This window comes from Nilaparvata lugens, chromosome 7, assembly GCF_014356525.2.
Source record: "Nilaparvata lugens isolate BPH chromosome 7, ASM1435652v1, whole genome shotgun sequence".
Taxonomy (NCBI): domain Eukaryota; kingdom Metazoa; phylum Arthropoda; class Insecta; order Hemiptera; family Delphacidae; genus Nilaparvata; species Nilaparvata lugens.
In genome coordinates this window covers 54,565,973-54,592,671 of record NC_052510.1, presented here as the reverse complement: position 1 = coordinate 54,592,671, position 26,699 = coordinate 54,565,973, and the positions used below count along the sequence as shown (strand labels likewise).

General features: G+C 34.2%; 3 protein-coding genes across 5 annotated transcripts in view; all 3 read left to right on the top strand.

Moving 5' to 3' along the window:
* Positions 1 to 2,352, top strand: part of LOC120352225 (integrator complex subunit 7-like) — an 8,348-nt gene extending 5,996 nt beyond the window's left edge. Inside the window, exon 4 of the mRNA XM_039431976.1 lies at positions 2,336 to 2,352. Coding sequence (XP_039287910.1) covers positions 2,336 to 2,352 — 17 coding nt within the window. The remainder of the gene's footprint in view (positions 1 to 2,335) is intronic.
* LOC111043276 overlaps positions 1 to 26,699 on the top strand; it is a 182,170-nt gene that overhangs the window by 61,054 nt on the left and 94,417 nt on the right. The gene's annotated exons all lie outside the window — the stretch shown is intronic.
* Positions 18,384 to 22,659, top strand: LOC120352474. Its single transcript, XM_039433185.1, has 2 exons — positions 18,384 to 18,649; positions 22,379 to 22,659. Exons 1-2 carry the CDS (start codon positions 18,389 to 18,391, stop codon positions 22,598 to 22,600), a joined length of 483 nt encoding a protein of 160 aa, XP_039289119.1. The 5' UTR covers positions 18,384 to 18,388; the 3' UTR covers positions 22,601 to 22,659.

Genomic DNA, 26,699 nt, shown 5'->3' with positions numbered 1-26,699 from the left:
ATTCCAAAATCGGTAAGAAATAAATCCATGAGGGTTAGAGTATAAATTTTCATGGTATTGTTACAATTCTCATGGATTTATTTTACCGAATTTGAAATTATCTGTTCCAAAAATTTAACTTTAGACGCTCATATCTCGAAAAGTAATGATCGGGGAAAAAATTTCCTGAGAAAAGTTTTTATTTTGATAGCTTGATAAAATATACAAATTGTAAAATCTCGAAAATATCTCCAGTAGAAATATTTGTTAAGCCTTCTGCACAGCCTTGAACTTTTATGAAAACATTGGCTCAAATATATGAGAATACTGTACACTTTTCAATGACTACTAAAATAGTAATTGATTTTTCTATTGACTATTCTAAAATAGGCACAGGATTCTGTACATTATAGGCAGCGTAGGCGTTAGCGAGTCAACCAGATCGATTAAGCCTAGCGTTTGGTGCATGCTAGACGAAAATGTCATGGCCAAACCAAAATTATAACATTTGAAGGTGTATAAACTGTGAAGAATTAATATCTAATACATCCAAATCCCCTACCGCTAAGTATGTTTCATCAACCTCAGAAAAATAACTTAATGGAATCAAATCCACTGAATCTTATACCTAAAGAGATATACTGTATATATATATGAATTGGATAACGGGGTGGTTATTATTCGTAACGGTTATTTCTCAAACACCACACATTCTTCTACACGAAGCTTAAATTCTTCGCAAACTCCTGAACAATCTACACAAAGCTTACCACTCATCTGTGATCTTCATTAGCCTCAGAAATCACCTCCTCATTAACGGAAATTCCTTAGGCTCTAATAAATTTCCCAACCCAATCATTCTTTGAATTCCTTTCATAAAGTGAATATGACCAAACCAATGAGTCACTGCCGAGTTTCACGAGAGTGTGACGAATGTAACAACGTTACTGGAACGAGAGTACTCGTTACTGGAAGAACAATGCAGAAATGACAATTAAATAAAGCGTGCACAAGATAGAGCACTCGCGTTTGAAAGGACAAAAGAATTTGAAAGAGAAGAAGGATGACTCAGATGCCTTTTTTATGAGCAGGAGAGAGATGAATGTTATGAAGGCTTAACCCAAACAATGCATATACCGAAACATCATACCTGAGTATACCTATATATATCTAGTTATTCCATACTCACTGGATTTGAACAAAGAAAGAACATCTAGAAACGTGGCTTGAAGAATACTTTTTGATATCACTATGAGTCGCATGTAACACCTGGACAGGACTACAGTGAGGACCACGTTATAATGGCAGTGTTGGATTAGCATTCTATTGCTATCCTTGTCTATCATTCAACAAAGTGGATAACGCTATCTCTTTATAGCTTTGCTTTGTCGCCAGATCGTCTCTTAACAATGTAGAACTAATAATTATTGATAATTATATTAATAATTGATTATTTTAAACAAGAATGAACAGTTAATATTACATCAATAAACCTGTATCAGCTACCATCTATAGAAGGCATTAACAAGACAGAGGATCGGCAACATTGTTCTCGTATCTTTCTCCACTGTCATTATAACGTGGACATCACTATAGTAACTGGTTGGTCGCGAATGAAAAAGGTCACGATTACGTTACTTTTATATCCACTATGGAAACCTGCTTCAATATAAGTTTACTACTTCTCATTCATAGATATATGAGAAACCATGCACACGGCCAGGACTCAACTTCTAACAATCAACAATGTGTGTGCATTGTTATGTATATTGAACATATCCAACGCCAGTAATGTATTCTGGAATATTATCATATCTTCTTCACGGTGGCTGCATGTGAAAGTTTGAAAAGTTAAAATTTCTGTTCACATGTCACATTGGAAGCCATTGTGTTGCTGAACAAAGATGAAAGGCGAGTCCGAGGAAAAGTATACAGAAATTGATAAGAGTGGTTGATGTGACTATTATTTCATTTGCTCAAACATGACTTTAGTGAGGTTTTATTAGCAATGGTATTGCTATCCTTGTCTATCATTTAACAAAGCGGATAGTGCTATCTCTTTCTCGTTTTGCTTCGTTGCCAGATCGTCTTTTAACAATGTAGAATTAATAATTAATCAACAAAATATTTTATCTTAATTATGAAAATTTATGATGAAATTATTGAAAAATATGATTTCTTGCTTGAAATATAATATAAGTGAAAAATATAAGTGATTATTTTAAAAGAGAATGAACCGTTTATATTACACCAATAAAGACTATTAATAAGCTCTCATTAATAATGCTTCTAGTGGAGAAGATTGTTTTAATTTTCGGAACAAAATATTTTAAATTAATATTATTTTATTTTACAGTTTTGAGTACTGAGTAGAAAGAATTTTGTTATCAATTCGGATCTTAATCTTTCTAATTCAAAATTAATTGTTTCAAGTGTTTGTGTTTTGTTTCAATGTGGAAATTAGTGAAGAATTGGAAAGTCGCACATAACCTTTATTTGGACAATTTATTTTATTAAATTGGGATGAAAAGAAGTTTTGGACTGTAGTCTGTAACTTTGTCCTTAAGTTGATTGTAAATGATGAATAAATAAAGCTGTATCAGCTACCGTCTATAGAAGGCATTGACAAGAGGATCAGCAACGTTTTTCTCCTCCTATCTTTCTCCACTGCCATTATAACGTGGATCTTACTATAGGTAGTGGATAGAGTCAATTATAAAATATGTCTAGGATTAGAATGAGTAAGGGGTTGAAATTTTCCGTTATTAATGAGTAGTCGGAAATGATCAAGAGGCTAGATAATAAAGTGAATCGAGACTAGGTACATGTACCTAGGTACTATGACTGGTCAAAACAAGGACTTCCCTTGACTATTTACGAGCAACCAATTGATGCAAACTCACCTATTCTCTTCTACATGTTTTTCCATAACAAGACTTGAAAACTTTCAGTCCTGGAATCATAAAGGGTCTTAGCGCAAATTAAAGCTTCAAGAATAATTTTATCATGATCTTCATATTCACTTGGTCTACTATTACTCTTCAATTGCTCTATCACTAGAGCTCTATTTCTGTTTCTACTACTCTATTCTATTGCTCTATTTCTATTACTCTTTGTTTGCTCTTCATATTCCATTACAATATTGGACTATCACCAATATTACCTACATTTCAATCACAACAAGCTAGTCTGCTGAGTAATATCATAGAGAAACAATAGCTTAAGTAGATATCTCATGGTATAGGGCGTTTATGTCGCAACTTTTACTGTTATCTCAAGCCGATAGTCCACGTAATTCTTTCCCGTGAAGATGTGTGACGCTAGTAGTCTCTCATATTGTGCCGTTCATACACTCTCACCCGGCCAAAACAGTAAAAATCGACAATAATCGACAGTAATCGACTTCAGTTAACAGTAAAGGTTGCGATATAAACGCCCTATGCCATGGGATATCTACTTACGCTATTGTTTCTCTATGGCAATATCATATAGAAAGCATACATCTGTGCTCAACATCAGACACTATACATCAAAACATTACTCAGTTATATTAGGAAACATAAAGCAGATCTATTTATCAATATCGAACATAATTATCAAACACGACATAGGAACAACCATGGATATTATATACCTAGATTGATACACGGAACTGAACTCAATCACCATACTATTTAGCTCAGATTTTATACAGGAATGTCCCAGATAATGTGAGGGAGGCCGAGAGCAGCAGCAATGTGATGTTTAAAAGCTCGTTGAAGAAATGGCTCTTCAGCATAGGCTGGATTGGAGCTAAGAGGCTCATTCACTCACCTTACACCTAGCAAGAGTAAATGCATTGGGGAATAACTTTATACATTAATATTTCGAAATGCTAAATTCATTTATACACTCATACCTTACGTTCAAGTATTTAGAGTTTCAAAACATAATAGAGGCTTATAAAACAATAAATTACCTCCGGTTTTTGGGTCCTCTTGCTCTCCCACTCTAGATATCAAGCTACACCCAACACTATATTATTATGTTATCACTTATAATTCACCTACTGTTATCTGAATCTTAGTTGTGTAATTTTAATTAAACATATTGTAATTTATAGTAAATATAATACCATATAACTACTTATTGAATAATACTGCTTGCAGGAACTGTCCCCCAATCTCAGACGCATAGTCTTACTGGGGGAATTCCACTCAATATGTTCTTTCTACTGTTTTTGTAAAAATGTGATTCTTATTTTGTTGAACATCAAATATAAATATGTACATGTATTGTATGCCAAGTGGAAATAGACGGATTGAATTGAATTGAATACTCATACATCTCTGTATGTTTATTCTATGGTAATATTGACCGACAAAGAACATTCAAACTCATTCAATTTAAGTCAAATTGGATGTGACTCTACAAACTCTTCATAGTAAATGTAAATGTAGCTTCTATTTCATCACCCCTGATCAGAAGAGCAGCTGTGCACGTCCACGTTTAGGCCTAATCTACCCACATACTTTGCATTAGCCTAATCGCCCGATCGTATATTCAATTTCCGGTCTCTGTCCATTAATTGGTGCAACTGGCAAACAATTTACTACTTCTCAAAGGATTAGTCTCTTCCTTCATCACTGGCATTTCTTTGTTGTTCACAGTCTGGTTTCCAGTTCCCACCGCTTCCAGTTGGAGGAAGAAGGAAGATGATTGGTTCTAATTAGCATTACATTACAGAGATGTCCAGCATCTTTCAACAGCGGCAAGAAAGGGTCAGTTGGTGTTTGATGTAAAGAAGCTCGGAAACTGTTTCTATGGGAAACAGGGAGTTGTAGTGAGGCTGTAAGAAATGGGGAGAAGAAGAGGAGAACCATGGTATGATCTAAAGGAGCTCTGAAATTTTCCTGTCTCTATAGAAACTAGAACTAATTACTCCTTGAAACAGGGAGTTGAAGTCAGATTTTTAGAAGTGGGAGAAGTGGAGGAAAATTGACAAATCTGTGAAGAGGATGATAAGCAAAAAGACGGAGGATTAGGAGAGGGGAGAGGCGGATGAGAAGGAGGATAAAAAATGAGAATTAGATTAGACGGGAGAAGAGACGAAGGAACAGTAGAAAACGAGGAGCGGTTGGAGGAGGAGGTAGAAATGAAAGTGGAGGAAGAGGATGTCCATGATGGAAAAGAGGAGGATGAATGAAAAAGGTAGAAAGAAGGAAATAAGAGGTGAAAAAGGGCAAAAGAGGGGGAAAATATGAAAGGATTATGAAATATAAAAGGGAATATGGTAGGAATGGAAGTGGAAGAAGAGGTCAATAATGAAAGAAGAGGTCGGTAATGGAGAAGAGAGGATGAATGGAAAAAGATAGAAAGAAGAAAATAGGAGGTGAAAAAGGAAAAAGAAGGAGGAAAATGATTAGAGAAAAAGGGAGAAATGGTTTAAGTGAAAGAAAATGCTAGGAAAATTAAACTTGATGGTAATGGAGAAGACAATATGAGTGTTAAAAACAAAAGGAATGCCAAGGGAGAAGATATACAGATTGCTGACAAAGAAACGAGCTAAATAAAATGATTTTAAGAGATGAAAGTAAAGGAAAATTTGTAGAAGAATATTACCGATAGAATCTTAACTAAACAAATTCGAGAATAATAATAATAATTTATCTGGATGTTGGACGACACATCCAGATGAGTAAATTCATAAATTCAGGAACATTACATATTATTTTCTCATACATTTTAAATAATATAACATTATTCAAAGTTTTCGAAATGATACCTTACTATATAATATAATATGTGTCGAGGTTATCATCAAATAAAAGAAGGAAAAATGTGAATACGATGCGAAATTGGTAGGGAAGGAGACACAAGGAATGGATGAGGTGAAGAATAGGAGTGAAGGAAGAATGATGAAGTCGAATAAGGAGAGGAGGAGATGAGAAAAGATGAAGAATGAGTTAGTACGATTGGAAGCAAAAAAAGGAGAGAGAATTTGAAGACAGAAAGTCAGGATCATCTCCTTAAAAAAAGAAGTGGAAGTGAGTCATTAAGTTGATTGAATTATCTTTCCAGGAAGAAGCAATGTTCATTTTAAGACGTAATCTGTTGTAATTCAAGTGGAACATACTGTGCCTGATCCTGATCATACAAAAATTAGCATCAAAGTGTTATGGATTCAGCCTTGAAATGAGGAAGAATGATAGACAGGTGCTATTATATTCTGTATAAAACACTCGTAGTTTCAGACCATGACTATTGGACTGAAGTTAGCAAGTAAAGAATTATTTTTATAAATTGTGGCAATTCGGCATTCGACTACTCAATTTGCAGAAGTAGTCTAGAAATAATGATTACGTTTCTACTCATCCCCTCATGAATTAGTTATCACCTCTCTCCAAAAATCTCTCGACCCTTCAATTCCTGTGAAATACGAGAAATTTAAACTCTTTACTCTCCAGAAAAGATTAATAATACAATTATATTTGCATGTAAAAAATAAAAATACATTCCATTGGAGGCTCCTCTCATGTGCACATGCCTGTGAGAGAGGAGCGAGTTGCCTAGTAGTATCAATATATATAATCTTAAATTAAACTATTTCTATCTATGGAAAATATGACTAATTACAATAAAAAAAATTTGTCCAAGAAAAAATAGACTAGAGTAACAAATAAAACAAAACTCAATCTGGAAAGAAGTATTATAATAAAGCAAATAAAATAAACCAAGTCAGGCAAACTAAAACCAAGTGGGAAGCATAGTGAGATCGACGAACAAATTAATATCGTTGAGAAAGATACAATAATTATTGTTGAAAACTTACATTTTGACCAAGGAGCGAGATCTCTCAACACATACATTAATATCTAATTCATATATTAACAGCTAATTTTTTGGACGACACATCCAGATGAGTAATTCATAAATTCAGGAACATTACATATTATTTTCTCATACATTTTAAATAATATAACATTATTCAAAGTTTTCGAAATGATACCTTACTATATAATATAATATGTGTCGAGTTTATCATCAAATAAGAGAAGGAAAAATGTGAATACGATGCGAAATTGGTAGGGAAGGAGACACAAGGAAATGGATGAGGTGAAGAATAGGAGTGAAGGAAGAATGATGAAGTCGAATAAGGAGAGGAGGAGATGAGAAAAGATGAAGAATGAGTTAGTACGATTGGAAGCAAAAAAAGGAGAGAGAATTTGAAGACAGAAAGTCAGGATCATCTCCTTAAAAAAGAAGTGGGAAGTGAGTCATTAAGTTGATTGAATATCTTTCCAGGAAGAAGCAATGTTCATTTAAGACGTAATGTTGTAATTCAAGTGGAACATACTGTGCCTGATCTGATCATACAAAAATTAGCATCAAAGTGTTATGGATTCAGCCTTGAAATGAGGAAGAATGATAGACAGTGCTATTATATTCTGTATAAAACACTCGTAGTTTCAGACCATGACTATTGGACTGAAGTTAGCAAGTAAAGAATTATTTTTATAAATTGTGCAATTCGGCATTCGACTACTCAATTGCAGAAGTAGTCTAGAAATAATGATTACGTTTCTACTCATCCCCTCATGAATTAGTTATCACCTCTCTCCAAAAATCTCTCGACCCTTCAATTCCTGTGAAATACGAGAAATTTAAACTCTTTACTCTCCAGAAAAGATTATAATACAATTATATTGCATGTAAAAAATAAAAATACATTCCATTGGAGGCTCTCTCATGTGCACATGCCTGTGAGAGAGAGCGAGTTGCCTAGTAGTATCAATATATATAATCTTAAATTAAACTATTTCTATCTATGGAAAATATGACTAATTACAATAAAAAAATTTGTCAAGAAAAAATAGACTAGAGTAACAAATAAACAAAACTCAATCTGGAAAGAAGTATTATAATAAGCAAATAAAATAAACCAAGTCAGGCAAACTAAAACCAAGTGGGAAGCATAGTGAGATCGACGAACAAATAATATCGTTGAGAAAGATACAATAATTATTGTTGAAAACTTACATTTTTGACCAAGGAGCGAGATCTCTCAACACATACATTAATATCTAATTCATTATATTAACAGCTAATTTTTTGGTCGATACATAAAGTGGCTTATATGATAGTGAACAAAGTGGCAAATACTATTTGTTGGGAATTTGAGATTGGTCGGAGTTTTCAGTTTATGATATATACATTTCAGAAAATGTTACTGCAAAGAATGAAAGATGTTCCACAACTAAAAATGTAGAGAAAATAATTTGAAATCTTCTCCTGAACTGCCAAACCATTATAAATGCTAAATATATATTCTTTTCATGTTTTGAACACTGGATTTCATTGAACGAGTCACATAGAATATGTTTTCGAATGATTTTCAAAAACGCCACACTTGGAAACTTGGATTAAGGCTGTGCAAAGGCTAAAAATAAACTTTCTACTCATGATATTTTTCAAAGTTTTTCTATTTGTATATCATCAAGCTATCAAAATGAAAAATTTTTCCAAGGAAATTTTTTCCGATCATTACTTTTTGAGATATGAGCGACTGAAGTTTGAATTTTTGGGACAGAACATTTCAAATTCGGTACATCATAAATCCATGAGATTTGGAGGATGGATTCTTCATGGTATGTTGATCTAGCAAAACAAAAATTTTCTGAAAAAATCAATTTTTGGAAAAGTTATTCAATTTACCAAAAATAACTCAACTAAGAGTTGAATTCAACTTCTAGTAAATTGAATAACTATCTTAAAAATTGATATTTTTAGAAAGTTTTTGTTTCACTAGATCAACAATACCATTAAGAATCTATCCTCTAAATCTCATGGATTTATGACGCACCGAATTTGAAATGTTCTGTCCCAAAAATTTAAACTTTAGGCGCTCATATCTCAAAAATTAATGATCAGAAAAAAAATTATTCCTGAGAAAACTTTTTCATTTTGATAGCTTGATGATATACAAATCAAAAAACTTTGAAAAATATCTCGAGTAAAAAGTTTGTTTTTAGCCTTTGCACAGCCTCAAAACCAAAAGTGACACGTTTTCTTGTGAAGATTTTATTCCTTGATTCAATGCAGCTTGTTCAATAGCAAGATTATTGTAATAACATATAAGGCTATTCCATATTATCTATGCTCATACAATATTGATACTGTATTCAACTAAGGCCGGCCATACACGTTGCGGTATATCGGAGAGGAATACCTGCGCAGGTATACCGCAACGTGTATGGCCGGCCTAAGATAGTTTTCAGGAAGTGCCACTTACTGTTTTGTACCGTACAGAATATAGCCTAGATTTGAACTCCTGACCCATGTTGGTGAACTGAAAAGCTCTAATAACCATTCCGAACAATTATCTTCTTAAAGGAATGCAATTACAGTACTACTTGTCAGATGAGTTACTTCCAATCATTTTTCTCAGCACTCTTCATCTCATATTTCTTTCTCGCTCCATTTCTTCACCTTGCTTCAACTTCTACAGCAATGAAATTACCTCAACTACAATTTTACAGCAATTTGATTACGGGCTATAACGTTGTTTAATTACACTGTCGATAAAATAAAAAATGAATAGCTGGAAAAACATCAATTAAACGGTAGTAGGTTGCCTTGTGGCTGCAGCAATGAGCTTTCTTCGTAATTATTGCTGCCTCTACTAAAGATAAAGTAGTTACATCCTGAGAAAATCTAGATGCCAAAAAATGAAAGTGAAAAACGGATATTTTGTGGAACAAATGGACTCTAACAATAGAATTGTACAGTTAAATAAGAGTTGAATAGAACCAGAGAACGTATACGGTTAAACATACATTGTTTTGTTTTGGACAAAGATTCCCATTCATTCTGAATTGAGACAGAAAAGTGTGTGAAAAATGAAAATCTTTAACGGAAGTAAACTACTTTCAAGGTACAAGGACGTACGTTACTTCTTTCATCAAACATGGGACAGGTTCTCAGTTGACAAATGAGTATGAAAATGATGACCTTGTAATTTTTCGGTACCACTGAACTAGAAATATTACAGAAATAGAAATGAAGTCTGATTTAAGCAAAAAGTAACAGGTTTTACTCTACAGGAATCGAAAAGACACTGAGTAAATTCAGTTCTAAACACGAAATTACCTGGTTTTCCAGTTGCTAGTTATTTGTATGTTTCCTGTTTATTTACAAGGGAAACATTTTGGACTCCAATTTTAGTGAACTATCTGAACAATCAATAAGGAATCAGACAAAGAGAGCTATGCCCATTGCTTAGTCATTCCTATTCTAGACGCTGTGGAGAATGATTCCAGAATTAAACCTTGACTTAGAACAGTAATTTATCAAATCCATGTTTATGATCTGTCTTTCATTATTCTATGCCTTTTTTGAAACATGATTCATTGATTGCTGTCTGGTCGGTGGTGTTCGTAATCCATGTTTGTAAAATCACATAATTATCCTAATTTTCACGTCTTCGAAAATGTTTTTCTTGTGATTCTAAAACTTAAATATGGCGTGAGAAAGATCATTTGCAATAGGAGAATGACCAACATGGTCTAATATTCCCTTCGAGTATACATTCATCTTGACTCTTGTACGGTATTCTATTCATTTTTAACTCCTCAAAATACGTCCGTAAGGAGTTATTTATTTATTTACCTTATGGCCCTACGACACAAATCTCTATGTTATCTAACATAAGTCACACTCATATAAACAATGAAGTCATCTTAGTCACAAGTTTTAAAAAAAAGGTGGATCAAAAATTGAAAAGAAAATTTAAAAAGTTATAAACATATATCTAGTCGATTTAAATATGCCACAGCATCTGGTGTAGCTACCGGGAAGTCATCCAGCCTGCCCTCATAAGCTGTTCTTGTGCACTCTTCTACCATGTGTCTTATGGTTTGCACAGCGCCACACTCACAAAAAGGTGTTTGAGCCTTTCCCCACCCTTTCCGTAAGGGTTGACAAGACTCCACCTTTCTAGAAATATTTGCTCCTTCTTTGTATTTAAATACTTGCGTTAGTAAATTCAAGCTACTGGTTCAGAACTCTCCAATATTAATATTTCAATAAGTAGGTATTCTGGCTTTGAATAGCCACTGCCTCTATGGTTTCAATAATGATTGTAAAGAAATAGTGAACAGTCGGATGTGAATTAGTAGACCTAATATTCAAAATTTTCTTATTAGCTTAGTTTGAAGGGTATTACTTTAATTGTTCATTAACAATTATTCTTCATACATTTAAATCTGCATGGAAGCATTGTTCTTGCTTCTTGACAGACATGAAAATACATAGATTTAAATAATGAGAAGATAATATGTACTAGTTTGTGATCTTGATTACATGCAGGTTATCTATCGCTAGTAAGGATATAGGAGTCAATCGTTATTAGAACTGAGATTAACCAATCATACTGCGGATTCAAAGAATAATTTCGATGTGACCTATCCAGTATTCAGAAATACGGGAAAGCAAAGACAAATTATGATTACTAGACGTAATGACTTTTGCAGAAAAAGTCACACTGGCTTTTTTAATCTTGGAATGCGTTGTCAAAGAGGACAACCAAAGTATGAATTTCCTCCATCTTCAGAAAAAAACATCAAACTTCAAAGGGAACCGTAACCTTCAGATGGAGCATTTGGAGTAGAAAAACGAAGAGTAAAATAACGAAAAGCAGAGCTAGAAATCTCTTTCAACATCCGTCAAAGTAGATGTCGTGTCAGGAAAGGAGTGGAAAAAACATGGGATTTCAAGTTGGAAGGAAAAGGATAAAAATAGGAGAGTAATACGATTTGAAATAATTGGTGCGGGTTTTCGGTGCCCTAATGCTTTGATCGTACTTTGGACCTAAAATAATGTACGGCACTCAAAAACAATCTTGACATATCCATTTTCGATCACTTATATTATTTTTGAGATTCATTCAAGAATAACAGAAGAAAGCTTGGTCTGGAACTGGAACAGGTCTGAGAAGGAATATATTTTTTGTGTGTGACAAGAGCATGCTTCTCTGAAATAATGAACGTTCTTTAAATAACCCCTTCAGCTGTCTCCAGATTACTATTCCACAATAGAACAAAGAGAGTGTGCGGCACAAAGGAACAATCTGTTACTCTACGGAGCCATATTGCATTTCATGCTTTATGAAGCTGTCATTTCCGGAAAAAATACACAGGAAATGAACTGGTGTGACTAATAACGTGTATAATTCGGCTGTAGGCTCCGCTAGAGGAACCTCCCGCTGATCAACCCTTGGTTCATTCCTCTCCACTTCCCTTCATAATTATTATAGTTTGCTGTTGTTTCGAGTCAACACAATGTTTTGATAGCCTTTCGAGATAACGTCATCTGCCAACAGTTTCAAATCCAAAATCTTCGTTATAAAAATTGAGGACACTGGAATAATAAGCCTAAGTCTTCATTGTCCCAAACAAAATCTTCATTGAAATAATGCCATTAAAAAAATGATAACATTTATAGTATGTGTAAAATAAGTTGAGACGTGGTCCTCCATCCAAAGAAATTACAAGGTTGCCAATTCGTGTGAAATTGCAACTTTCTCAAATTTCCAATTCAACGTCAGATATGTTGAGACTTGGCCCTCCATCCGAAGAAATTACAAGGTTGCCAATTCGTGTGAAATTGCAACTTTCTCAAACTTCCAATTCAACGTCATAATTGGATGTAGAATATAATCTAGTAAATAAACCTAGTGCTAAAAAGTTTCTGGGTTGAAGGATTAAAAGGAAATTAAACTTTTATGATAGAATTGAAACATCGCATAGATTTGTTTGTACGACGTCCCATGATTCTGAGAGAAGTGATATTCAAAGGAAAAACAAATCTACGCGATGTTTCCAATTTTATCACAAAACTTTAATTTCCTTTTAATCCTTCAACCCTGAAACTTTTCTAGCACTACTAAGATATCGGGGATGATATTCTACATCCAATTCTGACGTTGAATTGGAAATTTGAGAAAGTTATAATTTTACACGATTTGGCAACCCTGTAATTTCTTCGGATGGAGGGCCAAGTCCCAACTTATTTCACACAGACTATAGTGATTTACAGCTCTGATTTTACCTTCTTTGGTAGCTTCTGCCGCTTCCCCTGATCGGATATCGAATGAAAGATATTATGCTCATGTTAGATAATCTATAGTAAATAATCTGAAGAACGAAGATGACGATAATAAGAAATAATTTATGCCGTATATCGCGTATGATAAGAATGCCATTTTCGGATAATTTTTTTTTTTCAAATCTTCAAACAATGGGTATTCAGTAAATAAGCGAATAATTGTGCCTGATTTAGGAATAAAATTATCTAGAAGTTACCTCGAATGTTTGATTCAAATAATTACCTTATTCAAAGTTTTTTTTATTATTTCTATTTTATATTTCCATGTTCAAAGTGTTGCTCAATTTATTGTTATTTGAATTTTCACAATTTGCACCACAAAAGTTGGATAACAGAAAACAAGTATTACAAAAAAATTACAAACCCGTTTGTGCTTTGATAATGTTTAGAAGAGTATACGAATGCTCGACCAACTTAGAAGCTGTGTAACAGTAAATGCATCATATCTATGTTACCTCGAATTTTTGAAAGAGCTTAAGACTCAATTTGTGTTTTCATTATGGAAAAGTACCACAACATCACACACTACACAACTGTAAGCTTAGACTCTGTCATTTATAACGTGATTAAGGTCAAATATAAGATGATTCTCTGTGTGGGTAATGTAATCACTTCATGTTGATAGCGTGAAAGCATGTCGGGCGTCTATCTGGTGATGCTATAATTCCTTATAGTGAAGTAACCTTCAATATAAAGTATTCTTTTAATAGCTGAAACTTCAAGAGATTTGATATTCAGTACTTAATGTCTGGAAACGTTATGAAATTATAAGGATTCATTCAAAAAATAACTATGCATTCTGGGTTACTGTGCTTTAGCCTAATATCCTGTTGTGACATAGTTTTGTAACTATTGAAATTGAAATTGAAATTGAAATTCTTTATTCTCCAAAATTTACAATACAATAAATAGTACATATGGTAAACAATTTTGGAGGCTTCTCTTATGGGCACATGCCTGTGATAGAGAAGCGAGTTGTGAAAAATCTTATTTTAAACCAACTTAAAGAAAAGTATAAAACCGAATAAAAAGTAAAATAATACAAGTTAATTTCACTAGAATAAGTAAATCTAAGTGGAAAATGAAAACTAAAAATTATATACGTATGAGAAAAGAAAAATATATTATGGACAGCATAATGAGATTGATAAGGATGAACGATGGCTAATCATGTAAAAAAAGGCAATAAACTAACAGGCTACTAGACTATGGTAGAAAAAACTATCCATTCCAACACTCACACGCGCGCACACACACACACAAAAGAATATCTTCATTTGTGCAGAATGTCATGAATAATAATATGTGACTCAGATTTCAATGAGAGTAAGGTGACACTAGGATTCTTTCCTGTCTTCAATGTTCAGAGAAGACACCCATTGTTGACCATCTTTTTATAATGGCTTATTCTCCTGTTGCCAGGTGTTTTCAAGTGCACTGGTAATTTTTGGAAGAGGAAATGCATTTTATAAAATGTGGAAGTGGAAGAGAAAGTTGAAGTGAGTCTAGGGTTACCAATACCTACGTTTGATGCTGTTCGTGTATTATAATTGTGTTGAATATATGGAAATAAAGCTGGATCTTGTTTAAAGACAGGATTAGAGTTTTATATAATTGTTGAACGTTGAATACCTTAAATTCTTCAAATAGTGCGTCTGATGGGAATGTTCTTGGCTTGCATAGGGCACTTTTCATTATAAGTTTCTGTACTATAGATAGAGGAGATAAAATAGTTTTAAACGCACCTCCCCATGCTATGATACCGTACTGTAAGATTGATTGGATGTAGGCAAAGTATACTTGTTTTATTATATTCTGTGTGAGTATCCCACTCAAGGAAGAGAACACATAAATAAATTTTCTGAGCTTGTTTCTCGTATAATTTACATGGTTTATCCACTTTAGCCGACTATCAAATATTACACCCAGGTATTTGCACTCCTGCACCCGCTCAATATGCTCACATGGCATTGCATTGTCCTACTAACATTCGGTGCGCCACAGGTGTGTAACCTCAGCTCTAGACCAATTGGGTCACCATTGGCTCTGATAGAAATAGGGAGGTATTTTGTTTTACTGATATTGATAGTAAGTCGGTTGAAGTCGAACCAATCCTTCACAACACCCAAACCGAGCTCAGCCGAACGGAACACATCATCCCAGCTCTTCCCCTCAAACAACAAAGCTGTATCGTCTGCATATAGATATAGACGACCATTTTCAATATCCACCCTGCTTAGATTATTTATATAAATTAAAAACAGTATTGGGCCCAGAGTGCTTCCCTGAATCACGCCAAAGTGGTTACACCGTGGTACACTCTCCTTATCCAAGATCGAGACAACTTGGTACCTTCCACAGAAATAGTTCTCAAACCACTTCAGGGCAGTACCCCTAATACCAATATATTCCAGTTTTTTCAAAAGCAGTCCTCTGTCAATCGAGTCAAAAGCTTTGGATAAATCTATGAATGAGAGAAGTACTTTTTTGTTATCAGAAATAGAACTATGTATTTGATTAGTGAGAAGAAAGAGTTGTCATTAAGGTTTTTGTCTTTTCTGAAGCCAAATTGGTTTTCGAACAGTATGCTATTGTTTATTAAATATTTGTCTAACTGAATTCTAACTGCTTTTTCAATAATCTTAGATATGGTACTGACTAAATTTATGGGTCTGTAACTAACGAATTTTTGGGGCAGCCTTGTATATGGGGATAACTTTTCCTACTTTTAAGGTATCAGGGAATACTCCTTGCAAAAAGCTGCAGTTGATAATATGTAGTAATGGTACTTTCAATGAATCAATATTTTTTTATTAGAAGAGCTGGAATTTTATCAATTCCAGGCGCGGATCCTCCCTTAAGGTCACCTGTGATACTAGTTAATTCAGCATCAGTAATTGGCAGCAGTTCAAAGTGTGAGTCCACACTGAAATCTGCATCATTAACTGGTCCTTCAGTAATATTTGGTAAAGCCCCAGCAAGGTTAGCACCAACACTCACATAATATTGATTAAATTTATCAGCCACATCCTCTACACCATCCGGCTCAATAGTGTAATTACCTCTATTAATGAAATTTTGGAAAGGGAAACTGTCAGAATTTTTAGATAAACCAGTGATTTCCTTGATACAACACCAAAGTTTTTTACTATTACTACCAGCGTTGGTTATTTTGTTTTTGAAATAAGATTCTTTGGATGTCTTTAATAATTTAGTAAGTTGATTTCTGTATAGCTTGTATTGGTTTCTTAGAGTGGCATTAAAAGGCTGTTGTTTCACTTTTTTACTTAAATTATATCTATGTCGAATAGATTTTAAAAGACCACTGGAGATCCATGGTTTTAATTTAATGTTTTTGGAAGAGATGTTTTCGACTTTGTGGATTGAGAAATAATCATTTTAAGTTTGTCGGTAAAAATTCGCAACTGGAACTCGCATCTTGTGCGGAGGTTACATCTGACCAGTCACACTCTGAAATGAGCTGAGTTGCTAGTACTCGATCCAAAAACATTATCTGCTTGCTGTGATTAATTTGTGAGCGTACGCTCTTAACCGACTGGATTTGACAAACTGTAAGGTCATGATCAGTTATACTACATCTTATCACGGCTGCCTTTAGAATATTAGTATTTTTAATATCTGTGAAAATATGATCTAAGCAGGTGGCAGATGTATCAGTAATTCTGGTAGGCACGTTTATGCAACTGACGAAACCAGTTGCATACAGAACATCAAGGTATCGTTGAGCTGCATGATCAAGAATTATATGAGGCAAAATACAACAATTATATCACCCAAAATATAATGAATACGATCTCGATCTCTATGAGTGAGATGAACTTCAAGATCATCAATAAATTGTTCCATATCAGCAGAAGGGCTTCTGTAAATTGCGACTAAGCACAATCGTTCTGCACCCAAAGAAATGTCTAATTTGACACTTGAGGCGCCATACAAACTTACATCACCTTGACTCACAACAAAACATTCATTTACGTATACAATCACACCATCGTTCTGATTTCGACTATTCTTATTTAAAAAAACATCATATCCATTCATACACACAGGTATACAACAATCATCCGTCCACGTTTCAGTAAGTACTATTATATCAAATTTTTCTTGTAACTGTTTAATATTACCATCAATTCATCGATATGCTTATTATAGCTTCTTATATACTCGTACTTTGATTCTTTTCAGCAAATCATTCAAATAAAGCTCTGGTCCTATGGTTTTTACCATTCAATCATACCATCACCCCATCCTTGCATACCTGATTTTCCTTCACGTTTCCTGATTCCTTTTAGACACTCCTAAGGATAGAAAAATGTCCTATTACATGGTTAATCATAGTTGGACGTCCTATAAATCCTCCCCTTTTTTAGCACACACCCCCCCCAAAGCCTGTTACAGTATTTGATATTTGTAAAACCACTTCACTCACATGGGCTACTTTTGAACAAATTAATAAAAACAATATAAAACATCTTGTAGTACCCTTTATTTTTTAAAAAACTTTTAAATAGTTCAATAACTATAGTTTCGACCCTAACTTAGGTCATACAATTAACTAGGTCAATCAACTAGTTGATTTCAACTTGAAAATGACCTAAGTTATGGTCGAAACTAGTTGGTGAACTATTTTTAAGTTTTTTTAAAAAATAAAGGGTACTACAAGATGTTTTATATTTTTCTTATTTATTTGATATTTGTACTTTGTTTACATTTTGATTCTTGTATTTTGTTTGTGTTTTTTTATAAATTAGAATTTGAAAGTGTAATGGAATTCAAATAAATGACAGCATGTAAAGGACATTGAAGGAATAACTTTTTAAAACATACCACACTTCTGTAAATTATTATTGTGCTTTTCAATTCTAATGCTTCTATAATTATAATTCAATCAAATGTGTATATTCTGTAATTAAGAATAATAAACCCACAAACATATAACGATTGATAATAGCTAACAATAATCATTAGGCTTCTGGCCACAACAAAATAATGTGAATGATTTCATTCGAAGTTTTTGAATCAATCAGTAGCGTTTTAGAGGTGTAGAGGACTACTGCTAAAATGATCCATTCAACCAAACTTCGACTATAACAATGTTTGTTGTGAAAACACAATTTGCCCGCAAACTGATGTATCAAATGTCACGAATTTGCAGGTTCAGGAAGGCCGTATAATGACGTCACAGCCGCAGTGACAAACGACGAGCCGCCGGGGGCGGTGGAGGCGTGCACAGGGCAGTGCGAGCATGGAGGCGGCAGTGGGGGTGGCAGAAAGCGCCTCCAGAAGACGGTCTTCCAGTGCGAGCGCGACCGCCGTGATGAGCGATGCAGCGGCCAAGTGCAGTCCGAGTGCATCTTCGCAGGATGCGGCTGCAGTGTTGGATGCAGCTGCGGTGCCCGATGCAGTTCGCAGCTCTAGTCCGACCGCCGATTGGCTGCGTGTGTCGATGCGACGCGTCCGTCATTTTCGGCTGCTGGATCCTCACCAGCCGTCTGCGCCGCCGATGGTCAGTCAACAACAACTACAACAACATTTGTAGATTTGTCAATAATATTCAATTAGTATCAACACAAATTTTCTATTACTAGTAATATACTGTATTATTGTTCATAATACAACACAGCAGAGGGCCAAGTGAGTAACATCCAGTACCTATAACCATAGGTCCACAGATCCAACCATAGTGAGGTCCACGTTATAATGGCAGTGGAGAAAGATAGAACAACGTTGCCGATCCTCTGTCTTGTCAATGTCTTCTATAGACGGTAGCTGAGACAGGTTTATTGATGTGATATTGACTGTTAATTCTCGTTTAAACTAATCAATTATATTTTATTGAGCAAGAAATTCAATAATTTCATAATTAAGATGAAATATTTTGTTGAATAATGATTATTTCTGCATTGTTAACAGAAGATCTGGCAACACAGCAAAGCGAGAAATAGATAGCTCTATCCGCTTTGTTGGATTATGGACAAGGATAGCTATACCATTGCTAATCAAACATTGCCAGTAACGTGGACCTCACTATAGATCTACCACAGATCTATCTGTTTAGTTAGTCTACGGTACTACCTATGGTAGCCTACTAGCTAACTGCTAGTCTGCTTCCCCAAACTCCCCTCAGTAAACTATCGTCCGGCTAGTAGGCTCTCGAGTCGAAGTGAATAATTGGACTAGTCGAAGATGCTGACCATTCATGTGACAATGATTTACAATAATAATACAAAAGTAGGGCAACTTCTAGTATTAAAAATGAAACGAATATATAGTATGCTTTTCAAAAACACATTTCTTCAAATAAATTATGAAAACTTTTAAAACTGAAACACACTATAATAATTCGAATAGGAGTGTTGTATTTTTTCAAAGTTACTGCAGTATATTGTTTATACTTTTATTACTAAAAGAAACCCTTGATATTCGCATTACTATTGATCATTGTCACATGAACGGTCAGAATCTTGAACTTGTCTAAAATTATTCACTTTAACTCGAGATTTATCTAGCCGGTCGATACTATACTAAGGGGAGTTTATGGGGAGCAGGCTGAATAGCTAACTAGTACCAGAGGCCAATAATAATCAACACAAATAATTTAACGGTATATTTACTCTATGCTAGTACTATTGGTAGTACTCACAAGTTTGTATTCACTTGGCCCTCTATGTTCTAATGAAATTATAATGCAGTGTGGTCAATTAAGAGACATTTCACCCGATCAAGTCAGCGATCTATGCTATTGCTATACAATCGTACTATCTGCATAATAACCTCAAGAATGAAAACAGTAGTTTGACAATTATTTCAATATGTTTCTTTCGAGTAATCATTCATAATTATTATACATTTGGTCCTCTATGTTGTAGTGAACTTATAGTGGAGTGCCTATTCTATTTTAGCCAAATCGTAACATTGGTAGGGTGAGTTACGATTATGCACAACCAAAAACTGTTTACTCCTAAATAATGAAAGATGAATGCATTGTAACTTAATACAAAACGAACTTTTTTCATTACATTATTATATTTCAAAGTCCTGGAATATTCGGGAGGTTTGACCTGAGTCAATTGATTCTTTATTCGTGAATGAAATGGAAATAAGTTCATTACCGGTACTGTACCGTATAGTAAAAGTTTTCCTATTACTAGTCACTGGTTTGATGAATGAATGAATAAGTGAGAAGAATGAAAGAGTCCATAGACTCTGATGAATGAATGGTTTGTTGAATGAATAAATAAGTGAGAAGAATGAAAGAATCTATAGACTCAATCCAAGGATAGTATATAGCTATATACGGTACTAGTCTTGGACTCAATCAGGTAGTTTATTAAATTGCAATCCTCATAATTTTTTTTTTGTGGAAGTTTTGAATTCAACAAATAAATTTAGTATGAACTCATAAAAGCATAAGATATCTTCAATTAAACAGGCTCTTAACATAATACTATTCTACATAAATAACTTCATTGCTCCCAATTCCTGTAGCTCAATCAAGATTCCATCCTCTCTGATGAAGTCCTAATTTGTAACTCGTTGGAATAAGGGTACCCATATCCTGATTATGTGGGTTGAATTCAGTTCAAGCCATCACATATTGCAGGGTACTTATACATTGAGTAAATATTTCAAAGGTGATAGGAACTATGTTCTTCCATTATATATGTCAAGGATCATGTTCTAATGACTAAATGAATGAGTACCTAATATGTTCAGATAGCATAGTTGTTTCAGCAAAGAAATACGAGAGACAATATAGAGAAACATAGAAACTATTATCAATATTTTCACATTTTAAAAAATTAATTAATCAACTTTGTTACAAAATATAACACTTTGTTCACAACACATAATAATAACTGGATAAGAAATATGATTTGAATGAGTGTGGAAACATAATTATGTAAAACATATTTTCCTTCAGAAATTAATTAATGATGGATTGTAATTCTATGAGACCAATGAATCTCCCTTGATTCTACCATGAACTATCCCATTCTTATTATACTACATGATTCAATAAACAAAATTTTTGAAAAATATTATGAACATCTTAATGCCATATTTTTATCACTTTTCTCCAACTATAATTCTTACATTCACTTAATACAATATTTCAAAACTCTTTTGGATCTTATTACTATTCAATAATAGCCATTCAATAATATTATTGATTAGGCTATGATTAGGCTATTCGTCATTTTTATTTACCATTTTAAAAATTTAGTTCATGCTTGATAGTTCTTCAATGTCCCGAACATAAATAGGATACTGCTTTTTCATATTAAACTTCCTTTCATTCGATTACCAAAATCCAATCTCTCAACATGCTATTTTATGTAGGCCTATTTCCTATTAGATAGCCTATTGTATTACTGGGTTATATCCAATTCCATGAATACTCTGCAATTTCTTAAATTTATAAAACATACTGCTTGGAATTGATTGCTAGATAAATTATTCAATAATGCACTGGCACATATGAAAAACCAACAAAAGGTGAGTGCTTGGCGCTATTGGCTTAAACGAGTTTCTTTCATTCATTGAAATTTTTCTTCAACCTCAATATTAGTTATCATTCAAAATTGTGTTAATTCTTTGGACTTGATTGTTATCTAACAGCACTTCTCATATTCACCATTACTTTGCCATCATTTACCATTGCAGATGATAGTTTCTTGATTTATTCCGAATGCATTGCCACAGTTTTTTTTCAAGAAACCCAAGAGTTCTACAGTCAGTGGGTGAACAAAATCGTTTATTCTATCAGATAATTCAGTGCATGCCGATGGTAAAATGACAAAATACTGTGTTTATCATTGCATTTATAATAACAATCCAGCTATCTTTCTATGAATTTAGTTCAACCTCAATTCCCTCACTCACTATTGGTTTTCTTCAAATCTGTTCAAGATTTGAAGTAGCAATCCAGCTATCTTACGATTAATATTGATGTAATTTTGTTCCTCAATTCGCTCACTTGATATGGGTTTCCTTCAATCTGTGCCTCATCTATTCCTCAAAAGGCTAATGGCTAGAGGGATTGAATATATGTATACTGCTTTTATTGAAATTTCATTTTGAATTATATAAATTGAAATTGAAAATTGTGCAGGATTTATAGCAACAATCTAGTTATCTTTTGATTAGTATAGACTAGTTTTTCGATTAGTATTAAATTTTGTTTAAACTCAATTCCCTCACTCAATATGATTTTCTAATTGTTTTCCTCCAGGACTGTGAGCCTGTGGAAGACGTGCGCCCCTCGTCGGCGCCTATGCACCGGCCACGCCAGGTGGGACGCGCAGCGCTGCGCCGTCCCCATAACAGCGCCAACTCGACGCCCCAGCATCGGCCGTCCCACCCAGGCGCCCGCCATCCACATCACTCCTTCGTCGCCCGAGGTGAACCATCAGCACAACTGGCAACAGCACCACCTCAGCTCGGACACCAGTGACACTGAGAGTCTGCCGCCTCCCGCCGCTACCCCGCCACTCTCTGCACACCACAGCACTGTCAGGTACGCACATCAATTCTATTCATAGATTTTAGAACAGATAGAAGCTCTGCAATAATAGTATATCCATAGAGAGAAGATGGAATTAGAAGGAGCACTTTAATGATAGTATATCTAATTATTATTAAATGAAAATCCCAATTAAATGCTGTAAATCACCCGGAAGACTTCTGCTACTGCAAATATTGACAACAACGTAAACAGTTAGATGGAAATTCGATGAGCACTACTATACAAAAATTATTTGCCAGCCCGGGAATCGAACCCAGTACCTCATGATTGCCGGTCAGAAATGCTTAACCTTAAACTGATGCTTAAGGAATGCTTGACCTTAAACTAATGCTTAACACCAAACTGTCAATCTCTGGATAGCAGCGCTCATTTTATACAAAGCCATAATGGCCAGTCAGTCTACAGATGGAAATAAATTAGAAGTTGAATTTGTTCAAATGCTAATCAATAAATAATCATTATTAAACGAAAATCCCAGCATTTCGTTTCGTTTAATAAGTATCATTTATTAATTAGCATTTGAACAAATGCAACTTCCAATTTATTCATTCCACGATAAAAATAATCCATCGATAATATTTCCATCGATTCATGGAGAAAAGATGACAAGCTATCTTTTGCTAACTGTACCCATCTTATGCTATCTTTTCTCTATGGTACATTGGTACTGAATATCACTTCGTGCTTCTCACTTGAGTTTAGTGCCCGTGAGTTTTTATGAAGCCTGCAGCGAACATTTCGGTTGGGAGTTAACCGATCAAATTTAAAAATAATACACGTAACGCGTCGTACACTTTGTACCGTTTTAAACGCTCATACACTCCTTATTTTTGTTCAGATATATATTCATAAGATGAGAACTTTTGGGACCGGCTCATTTTATTCCATTACTTACATCGCGAGTACGAGGGGCACGTTATTTGGGAGGAATCTACTACATATCCGTCAACACTCCAGAAATTCAATCAATTCAAAAGTGGATCGCCCAGAAGATACTTTTTTTGAAGGATGTTTGAATAGCTATTGATGTTTCTACCTTTTTAATTTCCTGTGAAATCTCTCAATTGTGTAAAATCCGTGACTAACTGAGATTTCGCCTGTCTTCCACATGGGAGATCAAAGACATATTTATTCTTCGTGAGTTAAGGTTAATTTCGTTCTCAAGTTTTGTATAAATAATAGAGATAAGTTACTGCCGTTAAAGTCCTGTATAGATTTTATGAGGCCTGCAGTAAGCATCATATGGACACATAACCCTGATACATTCGGACTGTTGAATAAATTAGAATTGGAACCGTTTTGGGAGTGAGGCTGTGGTATTTTTATGTAAGTTGTGTAATTCTGAATGATATGGCGGACTAAATTTATACTACGGTTCAAATGTATCTAGGTTATGTGTCCATATAATGCTTACTGAGGCCTCATAAAATCTATACAAGATTTTAACGGCAGTAAATAACTTATCTCTATTATTTATACAAAACTATACTGTAGGTGTAGGCTATACTAAATAAACTTGTGAACATAATTCTCGTGATATGGCGGACATTTCATAATTTTCATCGATTTGTGAAGGCTCCAATACACGGTCAAATATTTGGTCGAAGATCTTCAATCAGCTCTTATCAAATATTTGACTTCCCATTGGGCATGTAGTCCTACAGTGTTATACCGGGTTTCACCAGGCTCGGTCAACACATTTGAACTTGGTTATGTCAGGTTCGATTCACAAGTGTGCACTGGAATTATTTATCTATAGTAAACTATCGTCATAGAATCATATTATGTTCCAGTGCACTATGAATAAATAAATAAATAAATAAGTAAATAAATAAATGAATAAATGATGTTCATTTCCCCAAAAACTAAAACTACTACATCAATAAATTACAGAAAATAAGATAATATTAGATAGTTTAGTATGCTAAGATAGTATACTATGCTAATAGTATACCTGAATTGCTCAAATGTCTTGAACGAGCTTGGTGAAACCCGGTATAACATTATAGGACCACAGGCCCAATGGGAAGTCAAATCTTTGATAAGAGCTGATTGAAGATTTTTGATCAAATATTTGAACCCTCACAAAAAGGAAATTGATGGAAATTATGAAAAGTCCGTAATTATGAAAGTATAATAGCCTGGGAAGTGCTCCCCAAATATTCATATTGATGAACAGATACTTATCTAAGGATCTTTGAGCCTCATATATTATGTGCTCAAATCATTGTTGAAAAGATCTTTGATGGTTTAATAGCAGGTCATATATTTCAAAAAAATATTTGATAGACTGATGCTTGGTTTTACCAAGCGCGGTCAATAAATTTGAATATGGTCAATCAGTTACGGTTTACAACAAGTGCAATGGATCATAATTATGATTTTTAATTTCTATGGCAATAGTTATTGTACTATCAATAAATCCAGTGCACTCCTGTAAACTGAACCCGGATGTCCATATTCAAATATCTTGACCGAGCTTTGTGATACCAGGTAAACCAATATAGGACTACAGGTCCAATAGGGGTCAAATCTTTGATAAGAGTTGATCGATGATCTTTGGCCGAATATTTGACCGTGTAATAAAGGAAATCGATGAGAATTATGAAATGTCCGCCATATGATGCTTACTGCAGGCCTCATAAAATCTATACAGTACCTACAGGATTTTAACGGCAGTAACGAATCTCTATTTTTTATACAAAACTAGACTGTATAGGCTATACTACATAAACTTGTGAACGAAATGAACTGAAATTCAATTAAAGTAAGCCATTATTTGAATTGAAGTAACTGAAGTTACGGTACAAGTTTTATAAATAACTCACGAAGAATGAATATGTATTTGTCTCTTTGAGTGAGAACTCAGTTAAGTTCGTTTACAACAAAATGTTAATAACTTAATCCTTATAGATTCTATTAGATTGAACATAACTTATCATGCACATGATGAATATATGTGTTTATCAAGTTCCGTTCAAAATAATAGAATATATATGTAAGGATTAGGTTATTAACAATTTGTTGATAACTTTCGTGTAAACGCAGCCTTAGTCACGGATTTTACACAATTGAGAGATTCCACAGAAAATTAGAAAGGTAGAAACATGAAAAGGTATTCAAACATCCTTTAAAAAAAATATCTCCTGCACTCCTGGGCGATTCATTGAATTTCTGGAGTGTTCACGGATATGTAGTAGATTCCTCCCAAAGAACTTGCCCCTCGTACTCGCGATGTAGGTAGTGGAATAAAATGAATTGAACGTTCAGAACCGGTCCCAAAAGTTCTTATCTTATGGAAATATATCTGAATATCTGTGAATGAGCGTTTAAAACAGTACAAAGTGTACGACGCGTTTCGTCTTTTATTTTTAAATTTGCTCGGTTAACTCTCAACCTACTCCCAATCAAGGGGGAAGGTAGTCCTTCTATCATTCAAACTAAAAAATTCTCAGTTATTTACTAGAAGTTCCCTATGATCGGTTAACTCTCAACCTACCGACCAATCAAGGAGGGAAGGTAGTCCTTTGAACATTCAAACTAAAAAATTCCGAGTTATTAATTAGAAGTTCCCTATGAAGTGGCTTGACCAACGGGTAAAAACTTTCCAGAAAGCACCTCGTTATCGTCTATACTCGAACGGCTTCCAGGATTCCCCTTATCTACAATAATAATTGAACAATTATTATTCAGCAACCCTATAGTTCTTTGGTGCGAAACCATTAGAGTTTTTCAATTATTGGTCAGTAGGCTATTATTTTGATGCAATATCTACGATTTGGTGCATTAAAGCATTAATGGACGGCTACTCCCACTTGAAGTCAGAATCGATCGGTTCACACTTCACTATTTGATGTGTTTAATAATTCATCACTTATCGATCCTCCATTTCATGTGCTTTTAGACTGATACCAAACGGACAAATTATGGAAAATGCGGATTTAAGTCTATATAGGTTTGTAATTATTCACATTCACTTTTTTAAACTAGGCCTTATAGTGGAGTCATTTTATGAATTATTCATTAT